This window comes from Dipodomys ordii, unplaced genomic scaffold (assembly GCF_000151885.1).
Source record: "Dipodomys ordii isolate 6190 unplaced genomic scaffold, Dord_2.0 Scaffold12, whole genome shotgun sequence".
NCBI lineage: Eukaryota > Metazoa > Chordata > Mammalia > Rodentia > Heteromyidae > Dipodomys > Dipodomys ordii.
This window is the reverse complement of record NW_012267228.1, coordinates 18,769,348-18,793,561: the sequence shown is the minus strand read 5'-3', so window position 1 is coordinate 18,793,561 and position 24,214 is coordinate 18,769,348. Positions and strand designations below refer to the sequence as shown.

The 24,214-nt window shown below is 41.0% G+C and overlaps 2 protein-coding genes across 6 annotated transcripts in view; one reads left to right on the top strand and one right to left on the bottom strand.

Moving 5' to 3' along the window:
• Atxn7 (ataxin 7) overlaps positions 1-8,778 on the top strand; it is a 133,111-nt gene extending 124,333 nt beyond the window's left edge. For 2 of the 5 annotated variants that reach the window (XM_013010505.1, XM_013010506.1), the window contains 3 exons: positions 1,525-2,500; positions 3,280-3,346; positions 4,853-8,778. In XM_013010505.1, coding sequence (XP_012865959.1) covers positions 1,525-2,500; positions 3,280-3,346; positions 4,853-4,962 — 1,153 coding nt within the window. In that variant the 3' untranslated portion in view covers positions 4,963-8,778. The remainder of the gene's footprint in view (positions 1-1,524; positions 2,501-3,279; positions 3,347-4,852) is intronic. The other 3 variants (XM_013010508.1, XM_013010509.1, XM_013010507.1) reach the window with 2 other exon arrangements.
• A 5,816-nt stretch (positions 8,779-14,594) lies between these two features.
• Psmd6 (proteasome (prosome, macropain) 26S subunit, non-ATPase, 6) overlaps positions 14,595-24,214 on the bottom strand; it is a 10,207-nt gene continuing 587 nt past the window's right edge. The window contains exons 2-8 of the mRNA XM_013010534.1: positions 23,808-24,013; positions 21,144-21,289; positions 20,718-20,937; positions 20,506-20,614; positions 16,938-17,106; positions 14,937-15,014; positions 14,595-14,797 (exon numbers count right to left, since the gene is read on the bottom strand). Of these exons, the coding sequence (XP_012865988.1) occupies positions 14,701-14,797; positions 14,937-15,014; positions 16,938-17,106; positions 20,506-20,614; positions 20,718-20,937; positions 21,144-21,289; positions 23,808-24,013 (1,025 nt within the window). The 3' untranslated portion in view covers positions 14,595-14,700. The remainder of the gene's footprint in view (positions 14,798-14,936; positions 15,015-16,937; positions 17,107-20,505; positions 20,615-20,717; positions 20,938-21,143; positions 21,290-23,807; positions 24,014-24,214) is intronic.

Here is a 24,214-nt window from a genome sequence, read left to right as displayed (position 1 = left end):
ATGGCACAAATGGTAGAGTGTTTGCCTAGCAAGTACAAGTCTCTGAGTTAAAACAGAGGGAGTTAACCCAGTAGGGGGGGGGGGGGGAAAGAGGAAGGGAGCAAGAGAGAGAATATGAGAATAAACAAATTACTAGTGTTTGTCCACCCTTTCCCATAAACTGATATAATTGGTGCTGGTGCTTGCAAGCTTCACAGGTGACTGTCATGGGTGCAGAGGGGAGGGGTAAGACTGCCCTCATAGTGTGCTTTTAAGAGAGGTTACAAGCGCTTGCCCACATTAATTCCATGTACTATCAGTGATCTTCCTAAAAGGCACCTGGAAAGCACTCTGGCAGCAGTTAAAGCTCCTCTCTATCTCTGTCGCTATCTCTGTCTCCCCCTCCCCATCCCTCTCCTCTCTTCTCCCCTTTTCTTCCCCTGCCCCTCTCTCCCCCTCCCTCGTTTTCCCCCCCTTTTCCCTCTCCTCCCTCTTTCCCCCTTCTCTCTCCTTCCCCCTGCCCCCCTCTCCTCTTCCTCCTCTCTCTGCCTGTGCAGGAGTTATGATTCTGTCAGCCAAGTGAGAGTGTGGCAGTCAGGACCTTTTTTTCTGTTACCTCGGCCTTTGTAAGAAATGTTCTTGTACTATAGACTTGCTTGGAATTTTCCATGTAGCTTAAACTGGAACATGCTTATCCCAAACTCACTGTGTGGCCTAGGCTGGCCCTAAATGTATCATTCTTGCCTCAGCTTCCTAGTGCTGGAATTACAGGCTTGAACCACTGTGCCTGTGTATTACTTCAGTTTTAATTCCATTTACATTTTATTGGAAAAATTGGTGGTGTCGCCATTAAATTGAGCTACAATAGAGGAGGATCCCTGGTTTGATTGTGTGAATGGAACTCTAACCTCCCAATAAGTACATTACCAATCATTATGAAAATTACTGCATGTTAAGGCTGATAATTACAACCTTCCAGTTACTAGTAGCTTATTCATTCTTGAGTTTCCTCAAAGTTTATCAAGTGCATTCAGAATTCTAGGTACTGGGACTCGAATGGTAGATAAGTTGTGAATTGCAAACATGTCCAAAGGAGCCAAAGAGTTTTACTCACACAGTAAAACCACCTCAAGCCTTACGAAGTCAAGGTATGGCACACTCTGAGTCTGAAGAGCTGCTCTGTCCCGATGGGCAGAACAGATTTCCTAAGGAAGTGGTGCTGAGCTGAAGCAGAGCAGACGCTGGGCCTAAGAGTGGTGAGAGCAGAGATTATATAGAGTGTTACATCATGGCACATTCTTGGAATTCAAGGAAGATCCATAGCTGGGGATGGAAGTGGAGATGCAAAGTTGTGGTAGTTGTAAGGGAAGGCACACATGCTTCAGTTTCACAGGAAAAAAGAGTAAAGAATCAGAAGGAAGAAAGCAGGACTGATTTAGGATTTCAGAGTGATCACTCTGAAGGGAGCGTGGTTATCAGGGTGCATTCCTCTACAAATATGAACAGCTACGGTGAATAGCACTCACTATCCTCTCCTTTTTCTAGGAAAATCCCCCCAGTGCCCAGTACTACGTCACCCATCTGTGCACGCATTCCTCACCGGACAAACTCTGTGCCGACATCACAAGGTGGGATCAGCAGTCTTTCAGCAGCCTCCGTCTCTACATCCCCAGTTCTGCTCTCATCCACCTGCATCTCTCCAAATAGCAAATTGGTACCAGCTCATGGAACCACACTAAATGCACAGCCTGCCATTTCTGGGGCAATGGATCCTGTGTGCAGTATGCAATCCAAACAAGTGTCCTCTTCATCCTCTTCCCCCTCCACACCCTCTGGCCTCTCCTCAGTCCCCTCCTCCCCTATGGCCAGGAAACCTCAGAAATTGAAGTCCAGCAAGTCTTTAAGGCCCAAGGAGTCTTCTGGTAACAGCACTAACTGTCACAACGCCAGCAGCAGTACCAGTGGCGGCTCAGGAAAGAAACGCAAAACCAGTTCCCCGCTATCAGTTCACTCTTCCTCCTCTTCCTCCTCTTCCTCTTCTTCTCATTCCATGGAGTCTTTTAGGAAAAACTGTGTGACTCATACCGGGCCTCCCTACCCATCAATGGTGGCATCTTCCCATAGCATTGGCCTCAACTGTGTGACAAATAAAACGCACTCTGTGAGCCTCCGGCATGAACCGTCAGGGAGGGGCCCCCCAGGTGGGAGCCCCGCAGAGTCCATCAAGAGGATGAGTGTGGTGGTGAACAGCAGTGACTCCACTCTTTCTCTTGGCCCATTCATTCACCAGTCTAACGAACTGCCTATCAACTCCCATGGCAATTTTTCACACTCACACACTCCTCTAGAGAAACTTATAGGAAAGAAAAGAAAGTGCTCTCCTGGCTCCAGCAGCATCAACAACAGCAGCAGCAAACCCACAAAGGTTGCCAAATTGCCAGCCACGAACAACGTCCACATGAAACACACAGGCACCATCCCCGGAGCACAAGGACTGACGAACAGTTCCCTCCTTCATCAGGTAGGACTGGGACTCTGAATCCCCCCACAGTGCCTGTTGCCTCTCCCTTGGTATCTTTTTACCAGCTCAGAAATTTGTGTGGTCGATTTGCCCAGCTTCCAGTTTTTTTTGTTTGTGTTTGTTTTTTTTAAGGAATGTGTGAGGGTAAAATAGGCTTCTCTCTACAGAATTCGGATGTCTTTCAATGATGTTCCTGAGTAGAGGAAGCCAGTCTTCAATTAGGATGTAGGGCTGAGAAAGGCTTCCTGGGAGACAGCAGTGAAAGGGAGTGAGTGTCTTTGCAGATGCAGCCAGCTAGTGTCTCAGTACTGTTAGGGAAGGAAGCAGGTGACATAACCTTCCCCAGAGGGTTCCTCTGCAGAAAACTGGGCTGAAACAAAACTCATCTGGAAAGGGATGATTTAAAACTTGAGGAGAAAGAGCTTGTAATATTTTTTATCTTGAGCAATTTCAGATACTCTGATTTTATTTTACCTTCTATTTTCTCCTCTCTGAGGAAGGATGGAAAACAACTTGGGATGGGTAGAGCTGAGGAACAAAAATCTCAATTCAAGTTCAAAGAGTTAAAGAGAAATGGGATTGTGGGTTCATTAGTAGTAGGTGGCTGAGTGGGTGTGGGATTCACAGTTAACCATGACTTTCTTATGCCGTACCTTTGTCTTCCTCCCACCTCCTGCTGTTGCTGGTTTCTCCTGACCGCCTCTCCAGTAGCTGTGTTTCTTCCAGCTCCCTTTGCTCTAACTTCAGCTCATCTCTCGTCTTGTTATTTCATTCATCAGGATATCTCCTCACCTTGCTTACGAACAGGAATTTCAGCAGCAGCACCCCAGAGCCCTGACTTAAAATGTGAGGCTCTTTTTTAATGTTTTTTTCCCACTTCCCCACCTGAGAAACTGAAATGCTAGGCTAGGTAATTTTTTTTTCATAAATTACCATGGTGTTTCCTAATGTAATATAATTTCCTCCCAGTATTTGTATGAGTTTACAATGCCAAAGATATGAAAGTAGAATCTGAATTTAAGCAGCTGCTTGAATTTTGGGCAACTAACATGTTGTTTGGCTTTTTTTGCATGGTGGGGAGGGGTTCAGAAAACAAAATTTTGCTTTTAATTCTTGCTTGTAGTTACCCATTACTGTTTATGGTAAGCATTGGTAAGGTAACAGCAAGAAGTTCTATACCCACCCCTTAAAAACTTCTCTGAATATAGTGTCTTGCTGAGCCCTGGGCCCTGCAGGAAGTGCTGTACTAATCACCTCGCATGTGCACAAGGTCTGTAGATCTTATTGCCCACAACTAACAAAAAGGACAGATGAGGGAACAAGTAACAGTGCCTGGAATACTGGTGGTGGGTGGGGAGTATACCACCTACTTGGAGCAGCTGCCCCAGAAACTGCAGATCTAGACTTGTATGTGACATTTGACCACTACAAAAATAATTTTATCTAGTCCACATATGTGGGCTTATGACATGCTAGTTTGCCACCTATGATTTTTACTCTCTGAGAGGTCTATGTCAACTGATAAGGCCTAAGCAGTCTTAACTTTGAATACTTTTCCTTGGAATCAGTCTCAATCTGTTTGTGTTTTGAGAATGATTTCCTCTGTTCAAAATAGTTTTTATTCTTCTGCACCAGTCTTTATGAGGTGTAGGCTAGAAATCAGACGAGCAGGCCCCAAAAAGTATTGTCCATTCTTATTTCTGTGTTCAGTTAGTGGTGAGAGGGATACCCCTTGACCCCAAAATGCTTTAAGTATGCTGCTCCAAGAAAAGTAAGACTTCACTTGCCTGTTCTTGTGGAATAGGTTTCAAAATAGTGCTGGTTAAAATTTTCCCACAACGAAATGAAGGTTGGTGTATACTGGGAAGTCCAAAAGATGGGGCGGGTTAGACACCTCTAAGAGTCTGTCATGGCCTCAAGGACTTAATATATAATGTAACCTGTGAAGCTCGAGTTCCCTCTCTCTACCATGGACACACCACCTTGGGTGTGAACTGGCACACCTGTGTATGCTAGTCCAGCTAACCTTGTTTTCAGTTAACCACCTGGAGTTCCTTCAAGGACACAAAAGCAGAAAATCAAATGAAAAAGCAAACATTGAGAGCTTTTTCTCTAAGCTAGAAACACATGCCTGCATGCTTGCCAGGTTGTGAAAGCAAATCTTTAGATTGATTGTACTCCAGGCAAGTGAAGGTTTTTGAAAACTAAAGCCAATTCTGTAGTTGATTGTCTCCAGCCTGATCCCATCAGTGGATCCTTATTGTGTGTGGTCATAGGGATATTCTTCAGAATATCCTGTATACAGCTGCTTACTTACCTCTTCATTGTTTCCCTATCCCTCTCTTTTGAAAGCCAAAGGCACGTCCCTGACAGCTGAAAACAGCACGGGGAGAAATAATCCGGACACTTTTGAGGACAAGTTACACCTCCACTCAGCACTCTGGACTCCACGATGCCTTTGAGTCTCTTTTCACAACCTCCTTGGGCCTCCAGGGTAATCGCTGGGCTGTTGTTTTGAGGATTTCCCCGAAGCTATGTCTGTAGCAGTGAGTACTCATACAGGACACTGGATCAAGTTCAGCCACCAGATTGCTTTTATCAGTGTTAAAGTGGTCTGGACTGCTTGCTACCAATCTGTGAGAAGTTTTTGTTCTTGTTTATTTTTTTTAACTTGTTATATCATGGAGCTACTCTTAAGTAGACTGGCCAGGCAAAAGATTGTTTGACAAGAGCGTTAATGTCAACTTTTCTCTCTCCTCCATCTCCTTGCCAGTTTCTTTTCTCATTCTCTCTCCCTTCCTCCTCCCTCTCTCCCCCATTTCCTTTTTTCACACTTCTGTAGGTCATTCTCCAGCACCTTAACTGGAGACCTTCCAGAGGAAAGGGAGCTGCATCCTAAGCAGCTTTCTAAAGGCTTTTATAGCAGTGTTCCAGAAGTAGAATGTGGGTATTGACTCAAGGTCACATGACAAGATAGGCCAGCCTTTTGCAAATAATTTGAGATAAGACACTATCAAAAGCTTCCAACTTACTGGTTTGAAGCCATTGATGCTGGGTTAGCGGGTATCAGCCATATTGGAGGCTTACTTTTCATGGTACAAAACCAATCCCATGTAAAAGAAAAAAGCAAAAATAATTTAAACTACTGTTGATGATGGAAAGCCAAAATGAGGCAGGTGGATGGGGGTGGGGGTTAAAATCACAATGAAGGGGGGAAAATTTTTCCAAGATTTCCAAAGAGGTGGAATTGTCTTACCACTTATTTTCATGTAAAACAGTATGTCAGATTGGGTTGATTGTCCTGCCCAATTTTATTTTTTAAGATTTGTCTTTTTAAAATAAAAATGCTAGGATACTTAAATATTTCTAAGGTATTACCCCTATTTTCCTCTCTGGATACTGTCCTAGGACTTAGTGTAAGTATCTGCTTCCTGTGCTCTGGGCAGTATGTGTGCCCCCACTTCCCTTCTGGCTACTGCAGATGTACATTTAGATGCGGGTGGAGTGGGAAGCAGACCTTAATGGGAGAAGCTGGAGTGTAGGTACACGTTTGTGTGGAGGCTTTGTATGAGGCTTACAGAGTGTTTCCCGACACACTCCCTCTTGTGTTTAAGAGAGTTTTAGAGCCTCTAAGATAGTGATTGCAGTGCTTCACCCCAAATGAAAATGTAATAAGTTAAAACAGCATTGTTTGAGAAGGTATGCTTGAATTTGGGGAATGATCTGGGGCCTCTTAATGGACCATCCCACCACTCCTGCTCCTGAACCAAGGATCAGGCCTCTGGATTAGGAGAGTGTTCACACAGAGTAGCCTAGCCCAATGCAGGGTAAATCCCACCATTCTGATCAGTGCATTGGGTAGGGCCTACTCAGAGCCAGTCAGTGTGTCCTTTTATCCCCACAGTTCTTGGTTACAAACTTCAGTTTCAGGGAATTTCAAGTCAAAACCTGTAGAATGAATAAATATTTGGTTGCCAGCCTAATAAATGTGAATTGCTACAGAATTATTCTTATTATGTAATAAAACAAAGACTTTATGCAGATACTTTAACTATAAATTGATGTAAAATACTGATTTTTTTAAGGAAGGGGAGAACAATATCTTGTTCAATTTTATGCAATCAATCAGTAAATGTGTTTTTAAATGATACTATAGGAGAGCTAGTAAGGAGAGAGTGTGGATGGGCCAGTTAGGTATAGGTAAAGGAAATCAGTCTGGGTGTTCCATCCCACTTGTGGGGGAGAAGAGATAAGAGGGAATCAGGATGTATCTAGTTGATTCCTTGGTACAAGTGCAATGGGGTATGGGTAGAATTTATTTTCAGAGCCAAGGGGACTTTGATGGTTATAAATTAAGTTGCTTTTAGTGATGGAATGAATAGACAGATCAAGTTTTCTGAAAGATGTGAATAGGATCCACAATAGCAAGTTGATTCAGATTAATGTAGATATTTAGATTAGTGAGTGTTCATTGATTTTTTTTTTAGACTGAAGTTTTAATTGAATTTCATTATGTCTCCTGGTAATACATAGAGCGTTGGGATTAGGAAATTAGCCATTTTGGATTTTGCCTGCCACAAACAGACCTATTCCAAACAGTGCTATTAAACTTTAGACTGTTCAAATGTTTTATTTTCTCCAACAACTACTTTTTATTATGATGAACAATTAAGACCATTTAAAACACAGGAGTAAAAGTATTTTTTTGAATTGAATTAACTTGCAAAAACCAAATTTGCAGTGGTTGGGTTGTTTCTTAGACAGACTTTGGTATCAATTTAAAACCAAGATAATTTTTATATTCCTTCCAGTAGAATTTCATGACAACTTCTGCAGTTTTCTTAACGTACAAAAAAAAGTGCTGCAATGATGAACAAAGAATTATACGAAACCTACTTTTGTACCTTTATTTTGGGATTTCTTGTTCTATTATAAATATGGAAGTAGCCCTATTTCAGAAGACATATTTTGTTAAAAATGAATTGTACATATTTAAATATGTATTTTTGCACAGGTCTTTTTTTCTGATATCCTGTTTTGGTACAATTGAGATCATCTAGTATTTATTTATTAATTAATAAAAGTAAATACCTTTTTATAATTTGAAGTGGTTCACTGCCAAGCCAATAGTTGTAGAACCTGCCTCCTTTACAGTGGAAGGATTGCCTCTGTTCTGTGAAAGTCTTTGTTCCTTTTAGTGTCTCAAGAGTGGATTCACACAGACGAAGTGGGCATTGCTTCTCCTCGGTTGCCTGATTTCCCAGTAGACCACATGTGACTAAGTGACACACTGCTTTTCTCTCATTAGTGTTTTATGTGCGAGTGTGTGTGTGTGTATGTGTGGGTACGTGCCTGTGTGTGTGTACACTCTGAGCACACTTTTGTTATGTATGTGATGTGGTTTAAAACTAATGGAAAAACTGAAAGTGCCTGAACCTAACTTTAAAGCTTAGACAGATTCTCTTTAAAAAAGACTTGAATGTTCAGTTGAACTTTTGGAGTTTGCTTTTTCCACCTACTTATTGTTTTGTAAAATCTTAGGGGAGGAGTTGAAAACAACCAATGCTGGTAAATTTTATAAGGTATTTTACATTTAAGACCTTTGGGTTCACAGTAATTTCACTGGTGATGGATTTGCCAGTGGCACCAAGAGTTAAAACCTGTCAGCCAGCAATGTACATGCCATGTCCGTTTTGTCACTCACTCATGAAATAAGAGAGTTTAAAGTAGAATATTTAAAATATTTTGTATTACAAAAATATAATACAAAGAAGTACCTCTGAGAACATTGAAAAAAAATGTGTAATTTGAGAAACCTAACTTAAAATGGCAGCTGCCTTCCTGCAAGAGTTCTGTTGCCAAGGAGTTTCTTCATGTCTCTCATTCTGTCCTGGGTTGGGGGAAAGTTGGGCTTTGAAAAATGATTGCTCAAAGTTTCATGGTTTAAAAGAAAATAATCATTTTTACACTTTGTGCAAAAATTTTACATTTCCAGATGATTTTAAATGAGCACTACATACTGTCAGTGTGAATGTAGGGCCTTGAAAGCGGTTTTTTTGAACTTGGTTATAAAAGCAATCTCCTGTGTTAAAATGTGTGAATAGTTGGACAATGTGTACCCATAATCAAGAGCATCTCAGCTGGACTTTGTGTTGGCTGCTGTATAGAACATGAACAAATGTCAAGGGATAGAAAATTACTTTGGATATTTAAAAGAGAAGAAATATATAGTCTATTTGTTTTGTAACAAGTTTCTGTAAATAAAATAATTTATACTATTTATAAGAAAAAAGTTGTGTTCTGCTTTATGAGAAATTAGTTTGTGGAACAAATATGTTACTAAACAGGCAATAAAATTAGGACTTCTCAATAAATAAGGTTGGCTGCATGAACTATTGCACATGTTTCTGCCTCATTCTACTAAACCCCTTCAGTTTTGCTGCATTCTTTACATCAGACACTCTTGGCAAGCACCTGTACATCAGCCTTCCTCTAGTACAAGCCAGATACCTCTGAGGCCTTAGGATGTTTCCATTCTTGGGCACAGAGCTATGGCTTGGATAAGTCGGTTGCCTGTATAAACAGTGGACACTTCAGTATTGTGACCCTGCAGGTTTGGAAGAACAATGGGGTATTGATAGCTAAAAACACATTCTTTGTAATGTTGCCTCTATTCAAGTTTCATGGAGCAATTGGGGCTGGTACTGGATGCTTGAACTCAGTGCCTCAAACTTTCCTTGGCTTTTCTACCACATGAGCCACACCTTCAGTTCCAGCTTTTTGCTGGTTAATTGGAGATAGGAGTCTCTTGGATTTGTCTGTTCCTATCACCCACCAGTTGTGGTTAACTTTATCTAAACTGATCTGATTTCTTCCTTCCTTTTACATACCTCCTTTACTGGGTATATGAATGCATTTTAGTGTGAGGACACTGTCCATTTACAAATAAATCCTTCTAATAAGAGGATAAACTTTCATGTACTGAAGAAGAATCCACTCCTTACATCAAGGAGCTAGGCTAGCAACAGCACCCACTGCCTCATGGGTTTCCCATTCCCAGTGACTCAATGCAATCATAAGAAGCCCCTTATGGACAAATCCTGCCACTGTAAGTGTCCTCAGGCCTTCCAGGAAAAGGACCAACCACTTAGTATTTTTCCCTTTTTACTTTATTCCTTTAGAGACTACCTGGCCCTGGATAGCAAGACCATCTCAAGTCAAGGAAAGAGATTTGGCATTGTTGGACCTTCATTGGGATTTCACTGGCAGAAAGACAGGGTAAGACCTTCTGGGCAGAGGGGCAAACAGGGTGAAGGTAGGGAGAAATGTAAGAAATCTGTATGAAATTGCTGCACAGGAGGGACCGATAGGTGATGGTCTGATGGACTGTCATGGGGCCTGCATCCTTAGAAATAGGTGAGTTCAGGCTCATAGAAACCCACATGCTATTATCAGAGCCCAGAGAAACTGCATAGTCCAGCCCCAGCACTGTAGCTACCAAAAGTAAAAGCCATTCAGCTCTCTACTGGAGACCATAAAAAGTCAAAGGCCTGAAATCTTAGCTTCCTGACTCTTGCAGATTCACTTGTTTCAGTGCCATTACCACACCCCATCAAGCCTTAACCAAAAAGCTGTCCCTTAAAGCAAGGCTTATCCTGTGTTCTTAACCACTTTCTCTTCTGTCTTCTATCCTGATCTTTCACTTTATAATCTTCTCATTTCTGTACCTTAAGCTCATGGGCCAAAACTGGCACTAGAGGACTTTCTTTTAAGAGGTGTAGAGAAGAGTGAGAATATCAACCAAAGAATTCCTTGGGGACATAGGAAATTAAGCACTTCCAATTTAATACTTTCCCTAAAATTCTCCATCACTTAGTGCCCTCCAACAATTATGGAAGACAATGGAGAGGTGAGAACTTTGGGACAAAATTATTTACAAAACTTTTATAATCCAGGTGCAAACTGCTGAGTTTACAAGCCAAGGCTATATTCATGGGGAATAGGAGGACTGACTCTACAACTTTTTTTTTTCAGTACTGGGGATGGAACCCAGGAAAGTAAGCACTTTACTACTGAAATACATCTTTAGCCTCTAGAAAACTCAAGTCTGTTAGACATTAAAGAGAAAAGTACAATAGTTCACATCTCCTTTGCCAAAACAGTTGATGAGTTAAAATGAATTATGTGATAGGGCAACAAAGAAGGAAAAAGATACAACAAAAAATTGAAGGTGAGGGGTTGGGAAGGTGGCTTAGTAGTAAAATGCTTGCCTTGCATGCATGAGGCCCACGTAAGCACCACATAAGCAGAAAAAGCCAGAAATGGCGCTGTGGCTCAAGTGGTAGAACACTAGCCTTGAGCTGAAGAGCTGAGGGACAGTGCCCAGGCCCAGACCAACCAAAAAAAAATTGAAGGTGAAATTGAGATTTGTACCCTGTTGCCTACAGAGTAGATGGAGCATAGCTAGCAGTTGTGAGATGTAAAATGGAAATGTTCTTTCACTTTGGAATGGCAAATGAAGTCACAGCTGGATGAGCTTATCTGGGAAAAATAGGTAGCTCTTAGATTTATTATGTAAATATGTAAACGATCACATTTATATTTAAACTATTTCATAAATATGTAAAGGCTTACATTGTATAAATATGTAAACTATAAACTGTATTTGTAGTCCTTAGTACACCAGATACTATACCCAATCACTTTTTGTATGCGTGCTCTCTCACTAAGGTTTTAGAAAGCAGATATTTTAGTATACAGAGGACCTTTTAAAGACAGCATCTCACCTCAGGTCTCCCAAGTAGCAGGTTACAGCATAAGACTGAATTTCATACTGTCGAAGCAGTATTGGTTTTGGTCATGTACTTGAAGACTGCATGAAAGAAGTTATCCTGATCTGACAGACACAAACATTACATTTAATAATTTCTAGGATTTCACAAAATTCAAAAGCCTATCTATCATCTATGGCCCACAGAGGGAAGACCAGCATAGGATGGAGTCCTACCAGGGAGCCAACTGATGAAGAAGCAACACTGGAGTGAAGTACTGGGGGTCTGTAGTGGGAATTGGAGAATACAGTATTGTAATTAGGTAGGGTTTTTTTTCTCCAGCACAGTAGGAACAAATAGTGCGGGTTGGGTGAGAAAGTTAGAACTTAGTGTGACTAATAATGGTCTGGCTTGGTATTGAAGGAAAAAACGTGGAAAGCTACTAAGACAGGCATTCTCAAGGCACCAGTTAAATTGTAAAGGAACTTAGAAGGCAGGGTCAAGTGTCAAGGGAGTATTTCTATTTTGGAAGAGACCAGTGGAGAGAATAGGGTACAAGGATTCATGTGCAATTTCTAGTTTTTCTTCCAAAAGTAGATTGGTTCAGATGCTAGTGCTGCCTAGATGAAACCATGGCAGTGGACTCAAGTGGCATGCAGGAAAGAGCATTACAGTGAAGGCTTAGGATCTCTGACACTGGGTAGAATTTGTCTCTTTCAAAGTACTTAGGGTTAGGAAGAAGTCTGAGCCAGCTACTCAGGATCCGGGGCACCATGACTGGGCTGAGTGGTAAGCAGGTTCACAGAGAAGGCATTTGATGAGAGAGGAAACAGTGGCAGGGGACTAGCAAACAGCAGACTTCATCTTGACCCAAGTCAAGATGTGTGAATGATTAGCCAGAGAGATTCAAGGAAAGCTGAGTGAATCCTCAAATCAAGTGCCCACCAAGTGCTGGTGGCTCACCCCTGTAGTCCTAGCTACTCAGGAGGCTGAGATCTGAGGATCTGAGATCTGAAGTCAGCCTGGTAGGAAAGTCAGTGAAGCTTTTGTCCAATTAACTACCAAAAAGCCAGAAGTAGAGCTGTGGCTCTAAAAAAAAAAAATAAAAGCTCAGGGACAGTGGCCAGACCAAGTTCAAGCCCCAGAACCAGCACCAAATATAATGGTCAAATTTAGTTTAGCAGCATTGATAAGATACTGGTTAAACTCTGGGCAAGTTTACCTCCAAAAGGCAGGATTTAAAGTTGTCAGGACACCTTCTACTGGCAGTCCTGACCCAGAGAAGCAGTCCCCCAAGGACAGGATGAAAAGTTGATAAGTAGTTACTTCAAGGCTCCATGTATTCCTTAACTCAGTCTCTATAAGAGAAACTACCATTAAAGAGATTGCTTTCTTGTTGCTGTTTTGGCAGCTCTGGGGTTGAACTCAAAGGCTTCTGCTTGATAGGCACTTGAGCATATACTTAGGGACTACAATGGTAGGAGCAGAGTACAAGTTCTTAATGTGCTTTGCATGTCTTTAGAAACAAACCAGTCTGTGGGTTGGAAAATTAAAACTAGTGGGTAATAGAACTTTGCTTCGTTTTTCCTAGAACCCAATTCCTAATCATTATATCAGTATGAAGCAATTCAGCTCAGGGCTGAATTTTCCTGAAGACAGGAGACTTGAAGGTAAAAAAGGCTTTGGTCACCATCCCTATTAAAGTCTCACCATACACATTATAACTTAAGCCTAAATATTCTATGATAGAACATTTTAAGTGGTCTTATTTATACATTTTAGGAAAAAAATTGAAGGAAACAATAATGAAGTATTTATTTTTTACAGTTGCACTGGGCACAAAGTAAACTATAAAAATCCAAATTATCTGTGAAGGAAATCCTCTATTAAATGGTTTTACATATTAATTACTCTGGAAAGTTTCTGAACTCTATTTAGAAGCAGGTCTCTACCACTTGAGCCACAGCACCACTTCTGGCTTTTTCTGCTTATGTGGTGCTGAGGAATCGAAGCCAGGGCCTCATGCATGCAAGGCAAGCACTCTACCACTGAGCCATCTTCCTAGCCCAGTCTGCTCATTTTTTATACCCTAACTGTAGGGGCAGATTCTCCTTACAAAAAAAAAAGTTAGCAGTGCCAAGGAGTAATTCAAAATAATGTGAAATTATCAAATTTTGTTAATGATCTTTAACATGATGGACTATTTGGTTAGGTTACTAAAGACAATGGGTTTGGCCACCGAATCAATCTTAAGCATATTCCAATCTGTACTCGTGGGTCAAATTGTAGGCATCTACTTAACCATGTTGTTCAGGTATAAGTTGAGTGTGATGCTATACAAAAATGTTTTACATCACTTAAAGTGATGTAAAGCTTTAACATCTTTATTCATATAACTGGATTAAACCATGCTTTATGGTTTATAGCCCATCTTATACAACGGAGTAGACTCAGAGGTGAAGTAATGTGTAGCTAGGACTGGCTCCAATGGAGCTAATACCTTGTGGCCTTATGCAGATGATTCTAATCTTCTTTTCACCTCCAAGCTGATACTTTGAGGCTTAGCAATATGCCCTGGGATTTGCAATTTAGAAACTGTGATTCAGAATAATTGTTGTAATATATATGTATTCACACAGAGTATTTATCAAAATGATGACTTTGCATCAAACCCTTCCTCCATATGGTCTACAGGGTGTAATTTCAAAGCAATCCCACTGTAACTGAATTCCCTTTGTAATGAGCACAAATTAATCTACAAAGAAAAAAATGAGCTCATCCTAATCTTTTAGCAGCCTGTACAACCCGTATGCCTGTCACCTGGTGCACAATGACATGTCTTAAGAGGTATCACACACCAGGTCATCTCTCTCTGTGAAACTCAGGTGACTTGCTGCCTTTTTTTCCTGCTAGATAACTCATCTTTCTAGAGTCCTGTTCCCAGCCTATTTTATTGTATCTATCGTTGTCTTTTCTTTTTATAACATTTACCCCATCTGATTGGGCAACCAGGAGAAACTACTCCTACTGTCATCCAATATAAATAAATCATATTGTAGAATCGAGGTCATGCCCAACAGCTCTGTCTCTCTCCTTGTTCTATTTAAGCTTCCTAAAAAGGGTAGTTTCATATCTTACATAATAAGTTTTACTAAGCAGGGAACACCGATAAACTTTTTTTCCTGAAGACAGGAGACTTGAAGGTAAAAAAGGCTTTGGTCACCATCCCTATTAAAGTCTCACCATACACATTATAACTTAAGCCTAAATATTCTATGATAGAACATTTTAAGTGGTCTTATTTATACATTTTAGGAAAAAAATTGAAGGAAACAATAATGAAGTATTTATTTTTTACAGTTGCACTGGGCACAAAGTAAACTATAAAAATCCAAATTATCTGTGAAGGAAATCCTCTATTAAATGGTTTTACATATTAATTACTCTGGAAAGTTTCTGAACTCTATTTAGAAGCAGGTCTCCTTTCTTGATAGTTTCTTGGTACTGCCAGTTCTTGCTATCAGGTCTGTAAATAAAGAAAAACAAAATTGCCAACCACTCTAACAATAGGTGCCCTACTTGTATATATATAAAACAAAAAACAAACCATGTGAACTGTCCCTTATTCAGAACAGTGCAACACATAATACACCAAGTCACAGTACCTGTTTGTCTCCACTATTTCATTCACTTTATCTATCTTGCAGTGTAGTCTCCCAGCAGCAATGAATCGGGACAGCTCCCTAACAGAAAGCCAGCATTAATTTCATGAAGAGCACTTAGTACAATACAAGATGAACTTTAGACAAATACATTACTACTTGACTTTCCCTGAGAGCCACAGGATATACAGATAAGTGCTTCTAAGAAGTTAGGTATACAGGTTGACCCATTGAAACAATGAGGTGCATGAGAACACTATGTTGAAAACTAACTTTACAACTTGGGGGAGGGGGGAGGTTGGAAGGTGGGGAGGGAAGGGATGATAGGGGAAAAACAAAAGCGTTAACAATGCTCAGTAGGAAATGTACTCATTACCTTACTCATGTAACTGTAACCCCTCTACAGTATTTTTACAATAAAAAAAAAACATTTAAGAAGTTAGGAAAATAAGGATAGACATTGGGGGGGGAAACTGATAGAACAAAGCCACAGCAGCATTCACCTTTACCAAACAGCCCTCTTCCCTTTCCAACCAGTATCTTTAATTGAGGCTAAGGAATTGGGATGGAGATCCATGGAAAATTCCTATTAGACATTCCCAAGTAATACAAGAATTTAAAACAAGGCTTTCTAGGTAACAATTAGAGCTGGTCTTGGAACACGCAGGAAAAACAATACCACCTGAAATGTAGCAGCTGAATTCACTTGTCATCAATAGTCTAAAAACACCACAGCACATGAAACTGAAGAGGGGAGAAAACCTGACCACACCATACCACTACCTAGTGACAGCTGGAATAAGAAGCCAGGCCCAGTCATGCTGCTCATGGACCATGCACTGCTCAGACATGTAAGAACTAGCCTTCTTTTTGTTGAGGATCGTTTAAAAAACAAGTATGAGGGGGAATGATTCAATAAGGGGTTCTGGTTATATTTAATACCAAGTAAATGTAAAGTATGTGTTGGTACTACGCTTTGAAAAAAAATTTTAATGGCTAGGTATGTGACATATAAAGGCAACAAAATACTCAAGTTCACTGTGCAACGTGTAATTTTCCATGTTTCATGCTAACAAAACGGGAGAAGGAAAACACTAAAATGGGAATTTTATTTAAATAGAATGAACCTCATTTTAGCCATCAAGACTGTTCAAGATCAGTGAAAACTCCATCCACTTTCAAAAGCCCCATTCTTGAAAACTGGTAGCAAAGTCAGCCATACACTAGTAAAGCATCATAGCATCTCTTGTGTGCTACTGAACAGCCCAACTGCTCTCTCTCCTCTTGCTCTAAGACACAAAGTATTCTCTCAACTCAGTTCTCCAAGGGCCTCGTGGAATGTTGCTCAAATCCCAAACTCCATAGCCAGCTCTATGAGGCCCCACACATCATCCAAACTGCATCTTATTACTCCCAGACAGCCACCACTTTGACTATGCTGCAGTCATACTGGAATTTCCTGCTCCTGCAACATCAGCCTTTGCCATTTTCTTGTCTGCATCTAGAGAACACCCTGACCTCCTCAAACTTGCCTTATGTTCTAAGACCAGCTCCAATTGTGGGGACTTGTCCAAAATCACCACAGCACTACAGCTTCCTCAAAGGATTATTTTTACTGTTATTATAAAGGTATTATACCGAGGGCTGAAATGATTCTTAATGTTTGCTATTTGCCATTTCCATCCTAAGCCAAAAATGTATGAAGACAGGGACCTAAAACAACAAGCATAGTAATGGATCGCTATTTGCCGAATCTCTGATTTAAGTGTCAAAAAGTCCCACATACAGGTACCAATTTAACCAGACTTAGAGCAGCAAACCAGAAGGAAATAGGACCAAATGTAAAATAGTCTTCAGAGATCTAAGAGTCATCACCATAGCTACAGTGTGGTCTACAAATTAACAGAAATAGTAAATGGTGTAGTGACCAAGTTTGTTTGTCAGGCAACACAAATGGAAAGATACACATTTAAAGGTAACATTAAAATACAAATTTAAACTTACTGATCAATGAATTCCACACCAACACCAAAGGCTTCTGCCATATAGCCTAGGGTTAATGACCTGTATGACTCCAGCAGCTGGCTGTATGCATGAATTCTCATTTCTCTTACATAGTATCGGTAATGAGGAGCAAAAAGCCAGTCTTTTTTCATCTCCTGTTCCACAACGGCTGTGAGAAATAAGAAGACAAGTTACCAGTCTCTCACAGAGATTAAAAATGAAAGCAACTCTAATTGAGTGCTAACTGAAACAGGTAGATTCAATGAAGCAGAAAATATCACTGTCCTTCCATAGCCAAGGAACAACAGCCATGTAGAGAGGCCAGCTGTGGGAACATCTCAACCCTGTAACATCACCCACAGAAGAGAGACCTTTGTAAGCAATCTGTCCACAGGTGACCAAGTTCATGTACTAACATTTTAGCCATGAGGAATTCTGTACCCTCAAGCAAAATTCGGTTCACAGCATTTTTTTTTTTTCAGTTTTAACAGAAATAGGTACCGTGACAAATGAAGACAGACTTGGTTACAAAGCAAACATTTTCAAAAGTAACAAAACCAATTAAGGCAAAGACTGGTGAATTCTACTGTAAGGAATGAAACATTAAGGTTTAAAGATAAATAATAAACTACAAGACGATGTTAAGAATTAACATTGCTCCAGATACTAAACCTAAAGACAAAGAAACCAAAGTTTCAAAGGGCAGAAATGAAGACTTAATTCCAGGGAATGCCAAGTTCTATGAACAAAACACAAATGACAAGGATGGAGATCTTCCACTTGGTGGGGGGGTGAGGACGGAACCACGATGGAAGAGCCTTTCTGAAAAACCGGCTAAGGCAGAGGGCAGGAGACAGCAAGGAAAATACACAGGTTCTAAGGCAGGATAGTATGACTGAGCCCAAAACTACAGAACTATCTGCTTAATTCAGAGCTACACAGATGTAGGTGGTGACAAAAAAGAATCAAGAACATACTTATGGGCTAAACAAATGAAAATCCCTGGAGAGTAGAGGCAAGATGTTGGTTGGTTTTTGTTTGGAGATTTGGGAGGAGGGGAGGGGGTGTTGCTGTTTGGAAAGAGGACATACTTAGGCACTGTTCTGTGGATTTGCCCTTAAGACAAGCAGAGATGCTAAGGAGACATTCAGGCAGGAGCCCAGTGCTCAATGCAAGTATGCAGCTAGAGATCATTGCCCTCCAATGTATTTAATGACATTATGAAGACAGACACAGGATAGTGAGTGACCCTGCCAATTAAAAAGGGATGAGGAAGTAGAGAGAAGACAAACATGTTACTGTGGAAAAGACAGCACAAAACTGTGAAGAAAGGAACATGGTAGAGCATGAGGATCAATGGCCTCATTTTCACCAATAATAAAATACAAAAAGCCAATAAAATTGTTTCCCCTCTGAGAGAGGAGAACATGTTCAAATGCTCCAACATGAGAGCTGTAAATTGTAAGTGTAAACTGATAACACTATTTCCAGATGGCAAAGGTGATCAAAATTATTTACCTTTGCAAAACTCAATGTCTTATATTCTTTTGCATAAGAAAATAAGAGGTGGAAAGGCAGCCATGCAGGAATATTTCCAAAGGCTGCCTTTTGCTTTTACTAGAGTGGCACATCGCATACACTGTACAAGCAGGTCCTTCCCCGGGGTAAACTGGAAGCTCTGAGGAACCCCACATCACCCTTCACAGTTCCAGTGCAGGACGCCATGTAAACCTAACTCACTTTGAGTCAGGAATAGCCTTTCAGTGAAAGGCCAACTGTACACCAATGTGAAAGTATTCTTTACATTACACTTAGGAAGCAGTATACCAAGCACAACCATGTTAAGTGTAGTTATTACACGTGCTTATCTCCAGACACCAGTGCCCCTGAAAGACACACTGGAGCTCTGGTAACAGCAGTTACCCAAGTCAGGACACTTGTAATGGGTGCTCACAAAGAGCCTTTCCTGCTTTATGACTCTGTTCCCATACACAAACAAGAATGAAAAGTTACACATAAGCTTGGTTTTTCAAAAATGTTTTTGGCACTGCTGGGATTTGAGCCTCACACTTACTGGGCAGACACTCTACCACTTGAGCCATACCCCTTTTATCCTTTTGCTGTGTTTTTCAGATAGTCCCAGGCATTTTTGCCCGGGGCCAACTCAAACCACAATCTCCCACATGTTTCTGGGCTACAGATAAACCACCATATCCAGCTAATCTGTTGAGATGGGGCCTTCCTAGCTATTTGCTCTAGTTAGCTATGAACCCAGTCCTCCCAGTTTATGCCTTCTGTTGCTGGGATCATAGGTATAAGACACCTTGCCCAGCCTATAAACAAGTTTTGTTTTGTTTTTTTAATTGCATATAAGTGAATATACGTGGTTACCTGGGAGAATTTTTGTGTAAATATGTGTATGGATTCGAGGACAGGGTGAGATAACAAAACAATAGGTTTCACTTTCTCAGTTTGTCTTTGATTTATATGTCCTTTTCCGGTTGAAGTACTTTAAAGCACATTAATCTCTGAATATCTAAAACAGCAAATAATCACACAAAACCCAGTAGTCCTGTCTCACAGTACAGTGCAGGTGAGTGTGAGCAGCAGTGCCTCTGCCGTCAATCGGAACAAGGCTCACTGGCACACCTCCTGCATTTCAGGTATTTGGGAAATGTACAGATTCAGAACAAATGAAAACCTGAGCCAAAGTATTAGAAGAAAAGGTTGCTGGTTAGGATGAGGAGGGGAGGAAGAAGCTGATTCCTCGAAGTTGCCATAGATATCACTGTTGTAGCATTAGTATCTCTTCCTTTACATGACTAATTAAATAAATACAGCCCTTACATAGAGTCCTCAACAATGTACAAACACTGTGCTGTGTTCAGTAATCCTTAGAAGTTAAAAAAAAGCAAAACTAAAAGATGATGTGAAATCTGCAGTGTAATATAGCATGCTCTACATGGTTAGGAAGTTCCTTAGTAAGTGTTGGGCAGATCACTTGGGCAGACCCCTTGATCAAACTGAAAGCCAATTCTAACAGCTTATTAGTAGGAAACCCAATGGCAAGGAAGAAATGGAGGCCAAGTAAATTTGTGTCCCTAACATCTCTGCAAATAGACTTTGCACCAGATGATGCTCTCACCCCACAGCCCCTGAAAATCCTCCAAACCACACACATAGCTATTAACTAAAGAATGCATCAAACTCTAGGTGAGACTCAGAATATCCTCACAACCTACCCCATAGAGCTACCACTCATAACCATTTACTTGGGTTTGCTCTACACCCTTTAAAACTGTAAGGCGGGGAGGGAGACGGGCTGGAAAATGATAAATGTTTAGATAAGCCACAAAGCTCTGTCATCTGTTCAACACATAAAAACAATCATTCTCACGTCCTGGATGATATGAAAAAAAGACCACATTTGGCTGATATTCTTCTAATTAAAATTGCACAGACTAGCCACACTTACCAAAGATCTGCATTCCTAAGCTATGTAAAAACCAGCTTTGGTTAGATATATGCAGGATCAGAAGACAATCAAAACAGACAATTGTATCCTTACCTAAAGACTGGAAGAAAACGGAGTAACGACACTCATAGAGAGAAAACAGATACTGCCGCACCGCTGGAAGACTGTGCAACACCTCAAGAATCTCTGCTCCTTTAATGACCTGGGCATTGAAACAATCGAAATCAACTTAGGGTCTTTGAAAACTTAGAAATGCCTGGAATGATTCTTGCAGTATGAGTACTTAGAGGAGGTCCAGTCATTACCTTCTCCCTGAGATCTGGTCTTTCTAAGGCAATCATGCTGACATAAACAGTGTAAGTCACAAAGGTTTTGTAGTCCATGAGTTCATAGGATGTAAACGTTGACACAGTATCCAGAAAGAGTTCAGCTGCCTGCTTGAAGTCTCGAATAGCCACACAATAAAGACCCTGATACACTTTTAAACGGTTTCTCCTGTCCCAGTCTCCTCCTTCTTCAATTAGGCTATTAAATAAAAAGAGATTATAACAAACAGTTCCACATTTCAAAGTAAATGACTTTTAAAAAACTTGAACTAAAGAGAAGTATTTAAAGAATTAATTCAATTACTTGACAAAAAATAGTAGTAAGCAGAATAGGCAATCCCTTCTACCAATATCTCATGAGCAGCATGTACTTTAGAGGTGCATAGCCCCACTGCTAGCAAGTACCTTTTTGCCTTTTCTGTATTTCGTGTGATGAGATCATTATCCATATAAAAGAGGCCGATCCTAAGGAGATAGAATACAATATCCAGCCGGTGACCCAGGGCCACAGTTTTGTCATAGGTCTTGCGAAAGGCTGTCAGAGCTCCCTCCTGTCCAAGAAATTAAACACAAAAAGTGAGAAAAACTTACAAATCCCCCAAGCAACCAGTTTCTTCACTAGGCTGGGGAAATAGGAATGGATACAAAAGAAGGCAACTAATCATTACTGACAGTGGGTGATAAGCAATATCCTTATATAAGATATGCCTAGAACATACTTATGCTCTTTAATATGTTCAGTGTTTCTACCCTTAATAATTACAAAATAACTTTAATTAACAATCATTTTAGACATAGAAGGGAAGTCTTAGCTGTGAATTACTAGAATACAACCAAGTATGTAAGTACTGGATTTCACCTCAAAGCATTATGGAATTAAGAAGTCTATTTTTTTTCTAAGAAAATGAATAAATCACTTGTTTATACTTCGTATTTTTTTTTCAGTTGTGGGGCGTAAACTCAGGACCTAGGCACTGTCCCTGAGGTTTTTTGCTCACAGCTACTAGTCTACCACTTTGAACCACAGCTCTACTTCTGGTTTTCTGGTGGTAAAGCAAAGATAAATGTCTCATGGACTTTCTTGCCTAGGCTAGCTTTCAAACCACAATCCTCAGATCTCAGCCTCCTGAGTAGCTACGATTACAGGCATGAGCCACAAGCACCCAGCTATACTTGGTATTTTTCAAGGTAGTGTCTGGCGGTCTGAGTAGTTTCTAGCTATGCTTCATAAATATGAGGGACCGTAAAGACAGCAAATGTGTTCCCAAGGACTTGGGCCTTGGTATGACAACTGTCCCTCACTGAAGGAAAAAAGAATTCCATGAAGAATGTGCAAGTCTAGTTGGGGAGAGAAAAAGGAACAGGCAAGCTTGGGAATCTTGGGTCAACACACAGTTGACCAAGAAGATCAAGTCAGAACAGTCTTGAAAATGCCTCCACTAACAAATACAAGGAACTGAGCATCATAAAGAACAGACTATAATCTGGTAATACAACCATGAAGTACTCAGCAATAGTCAACTTAAAAAGTGAAAAAAAAAAATGGGGCTGGAAAGGTGGCTCAGTGGTAGAGCGCTTGCCTTGCATGCATGAGGCCCTGGGTTCAATTCCTCAGCACCACATAAGAAAAAAGCCGCAAGTGGTGCTGTGGTTCAAGTGGTAGAGCGTTAGCCTTGAGCTAAAGAGCTGAGGGACAGCGCCCAGGCTCGGGGTTCAGGCCCCACAACCAGACCCCCCCAAAGAAAAGAAAAGAAAATAGGGGGAAATAATGAAGGCTTTTTGAAAGAATATTACTTAATAAACATAAAAGAAATGAGGTATAAGAACATAATGACAATCCCTTGATGCTGATTCAAGCACATATGTTAAAATTTAAGGACTGAATCAATCTTCTAGTTTCTCATTCACATGTAATACATTACTCTTTCAAACCAAACCACAGATACTTGAAACATTAATTTTTAACTTTTCTGTGTTTTCCAGATTTTTACAATGACCAAGTCTTACAGTTAGAATGGAGGAGGCTTGGTAAGATTTAAGTAGCAGCCTTACATGCGCACACCTTCCCTGCCTGTGCCTCAAGCTGTTTGCCAGCACAAAGTAGCAGCTGTCATCCCCATCTCAAGGCCGAAGAAGCAAAGACTCCCTACATCACAATCACTCAAGGTAGAAAGAATCCAGACAATACAATCCCAGGGCTCACAGCCATCAAACTACATTGAAAAGGTGTACACGTACACTTAAGAGCATTCAGAGCTTGCCCACTTAACCACTGTTACACAGTGATTAAATTAAAAAATTTCAAGTCCAGTAATACACAGAAGTGGCCACACAAAGTAACTGTCCCAACAGTTTTGTTGCAGCGATTAATATGATGACCTTAGGAAAACGTGAGCACATATACACCAGGAGATACTCACCAGCATGTTTTCACAGCAGCAGTTTAAGGCTGAAGGAGTATACAGATCTACGGACAGCTGAACAAAGCATGCTATACCAATAATGGGATCTCAGGTATATGATGAACCAAAATGTGCAAGATTTATGAATGTTAATATAAAATTCAGATAAAATGCCAAAGGAAAAGCATATACTTAGTGTATACTTAGAAGAGTAAGAAAGACAAATTTCATTTAGAACATTACTCATTCCCTATACGAAGGGCTACAAAGATTATCTCTGGATGTAAGAAGTCCATAAAGACCAAACAACACCTCAACACTGTTTTAGTTCCTTAAGAGGAAAAGATAGCTGGTGCAAAATCTTGAAATGTGCTAGTTTCTCGGGCAAGTGAGGGAAGTGGACTACTGAGAATGATTCCAATGTTTTAAGAATAGGTGCATAAAAACCTTTTTACATGCACTTAAGATTTTCAGTACCACCAAAAGAAGGGGGGAGCGCACACCCTTGGCTGTTGTGTAGAGGAGGAAAACAGAGTACTGCAAGACGACGATTATTTGTTCTTTGTACTGCCCCGTCCAGGTAAACGTGACGGATTGCCTTGGGGCTTTTGCAAAAGAGAAGTCGGCTGGCTGGGCTCATTCCCCGACTTCCCACCTGTCCACCCACCTTGTCACCTATCCGACAGAGGTACTCCGCTTTCGCCATCATGGCGTCTCGAATTTCACTCTCGCCCAGATTCTTCTCGGCGTCTTCCAGCTCCTCGTCCAGCCGCTTCAGCTCCTCTTCGTTTGCCTTCTTCATCTTGGTGAGTAGGTCGGTGTCCATCTGCCAGTCGAGGGACTTGCACAAGGCTTCGTAGTAAGGGGCCATGTCTGAAAGCCAAGGAAAAGGGCAGTGAGCTCTCCAAGCTGGGACCCTCCACCGCGGGTCCGCGGGCATCAGGGTCTCGGGGGGCGCACACGCACACACACACACACACACACACACTGTATCAGAGCCCTCGCACGGCATCCACCAGGCGCCCAGCACGCCGGCCCTCGCCGGGGAAGCCTGGGGCCGTGCCGGCCCGGGTG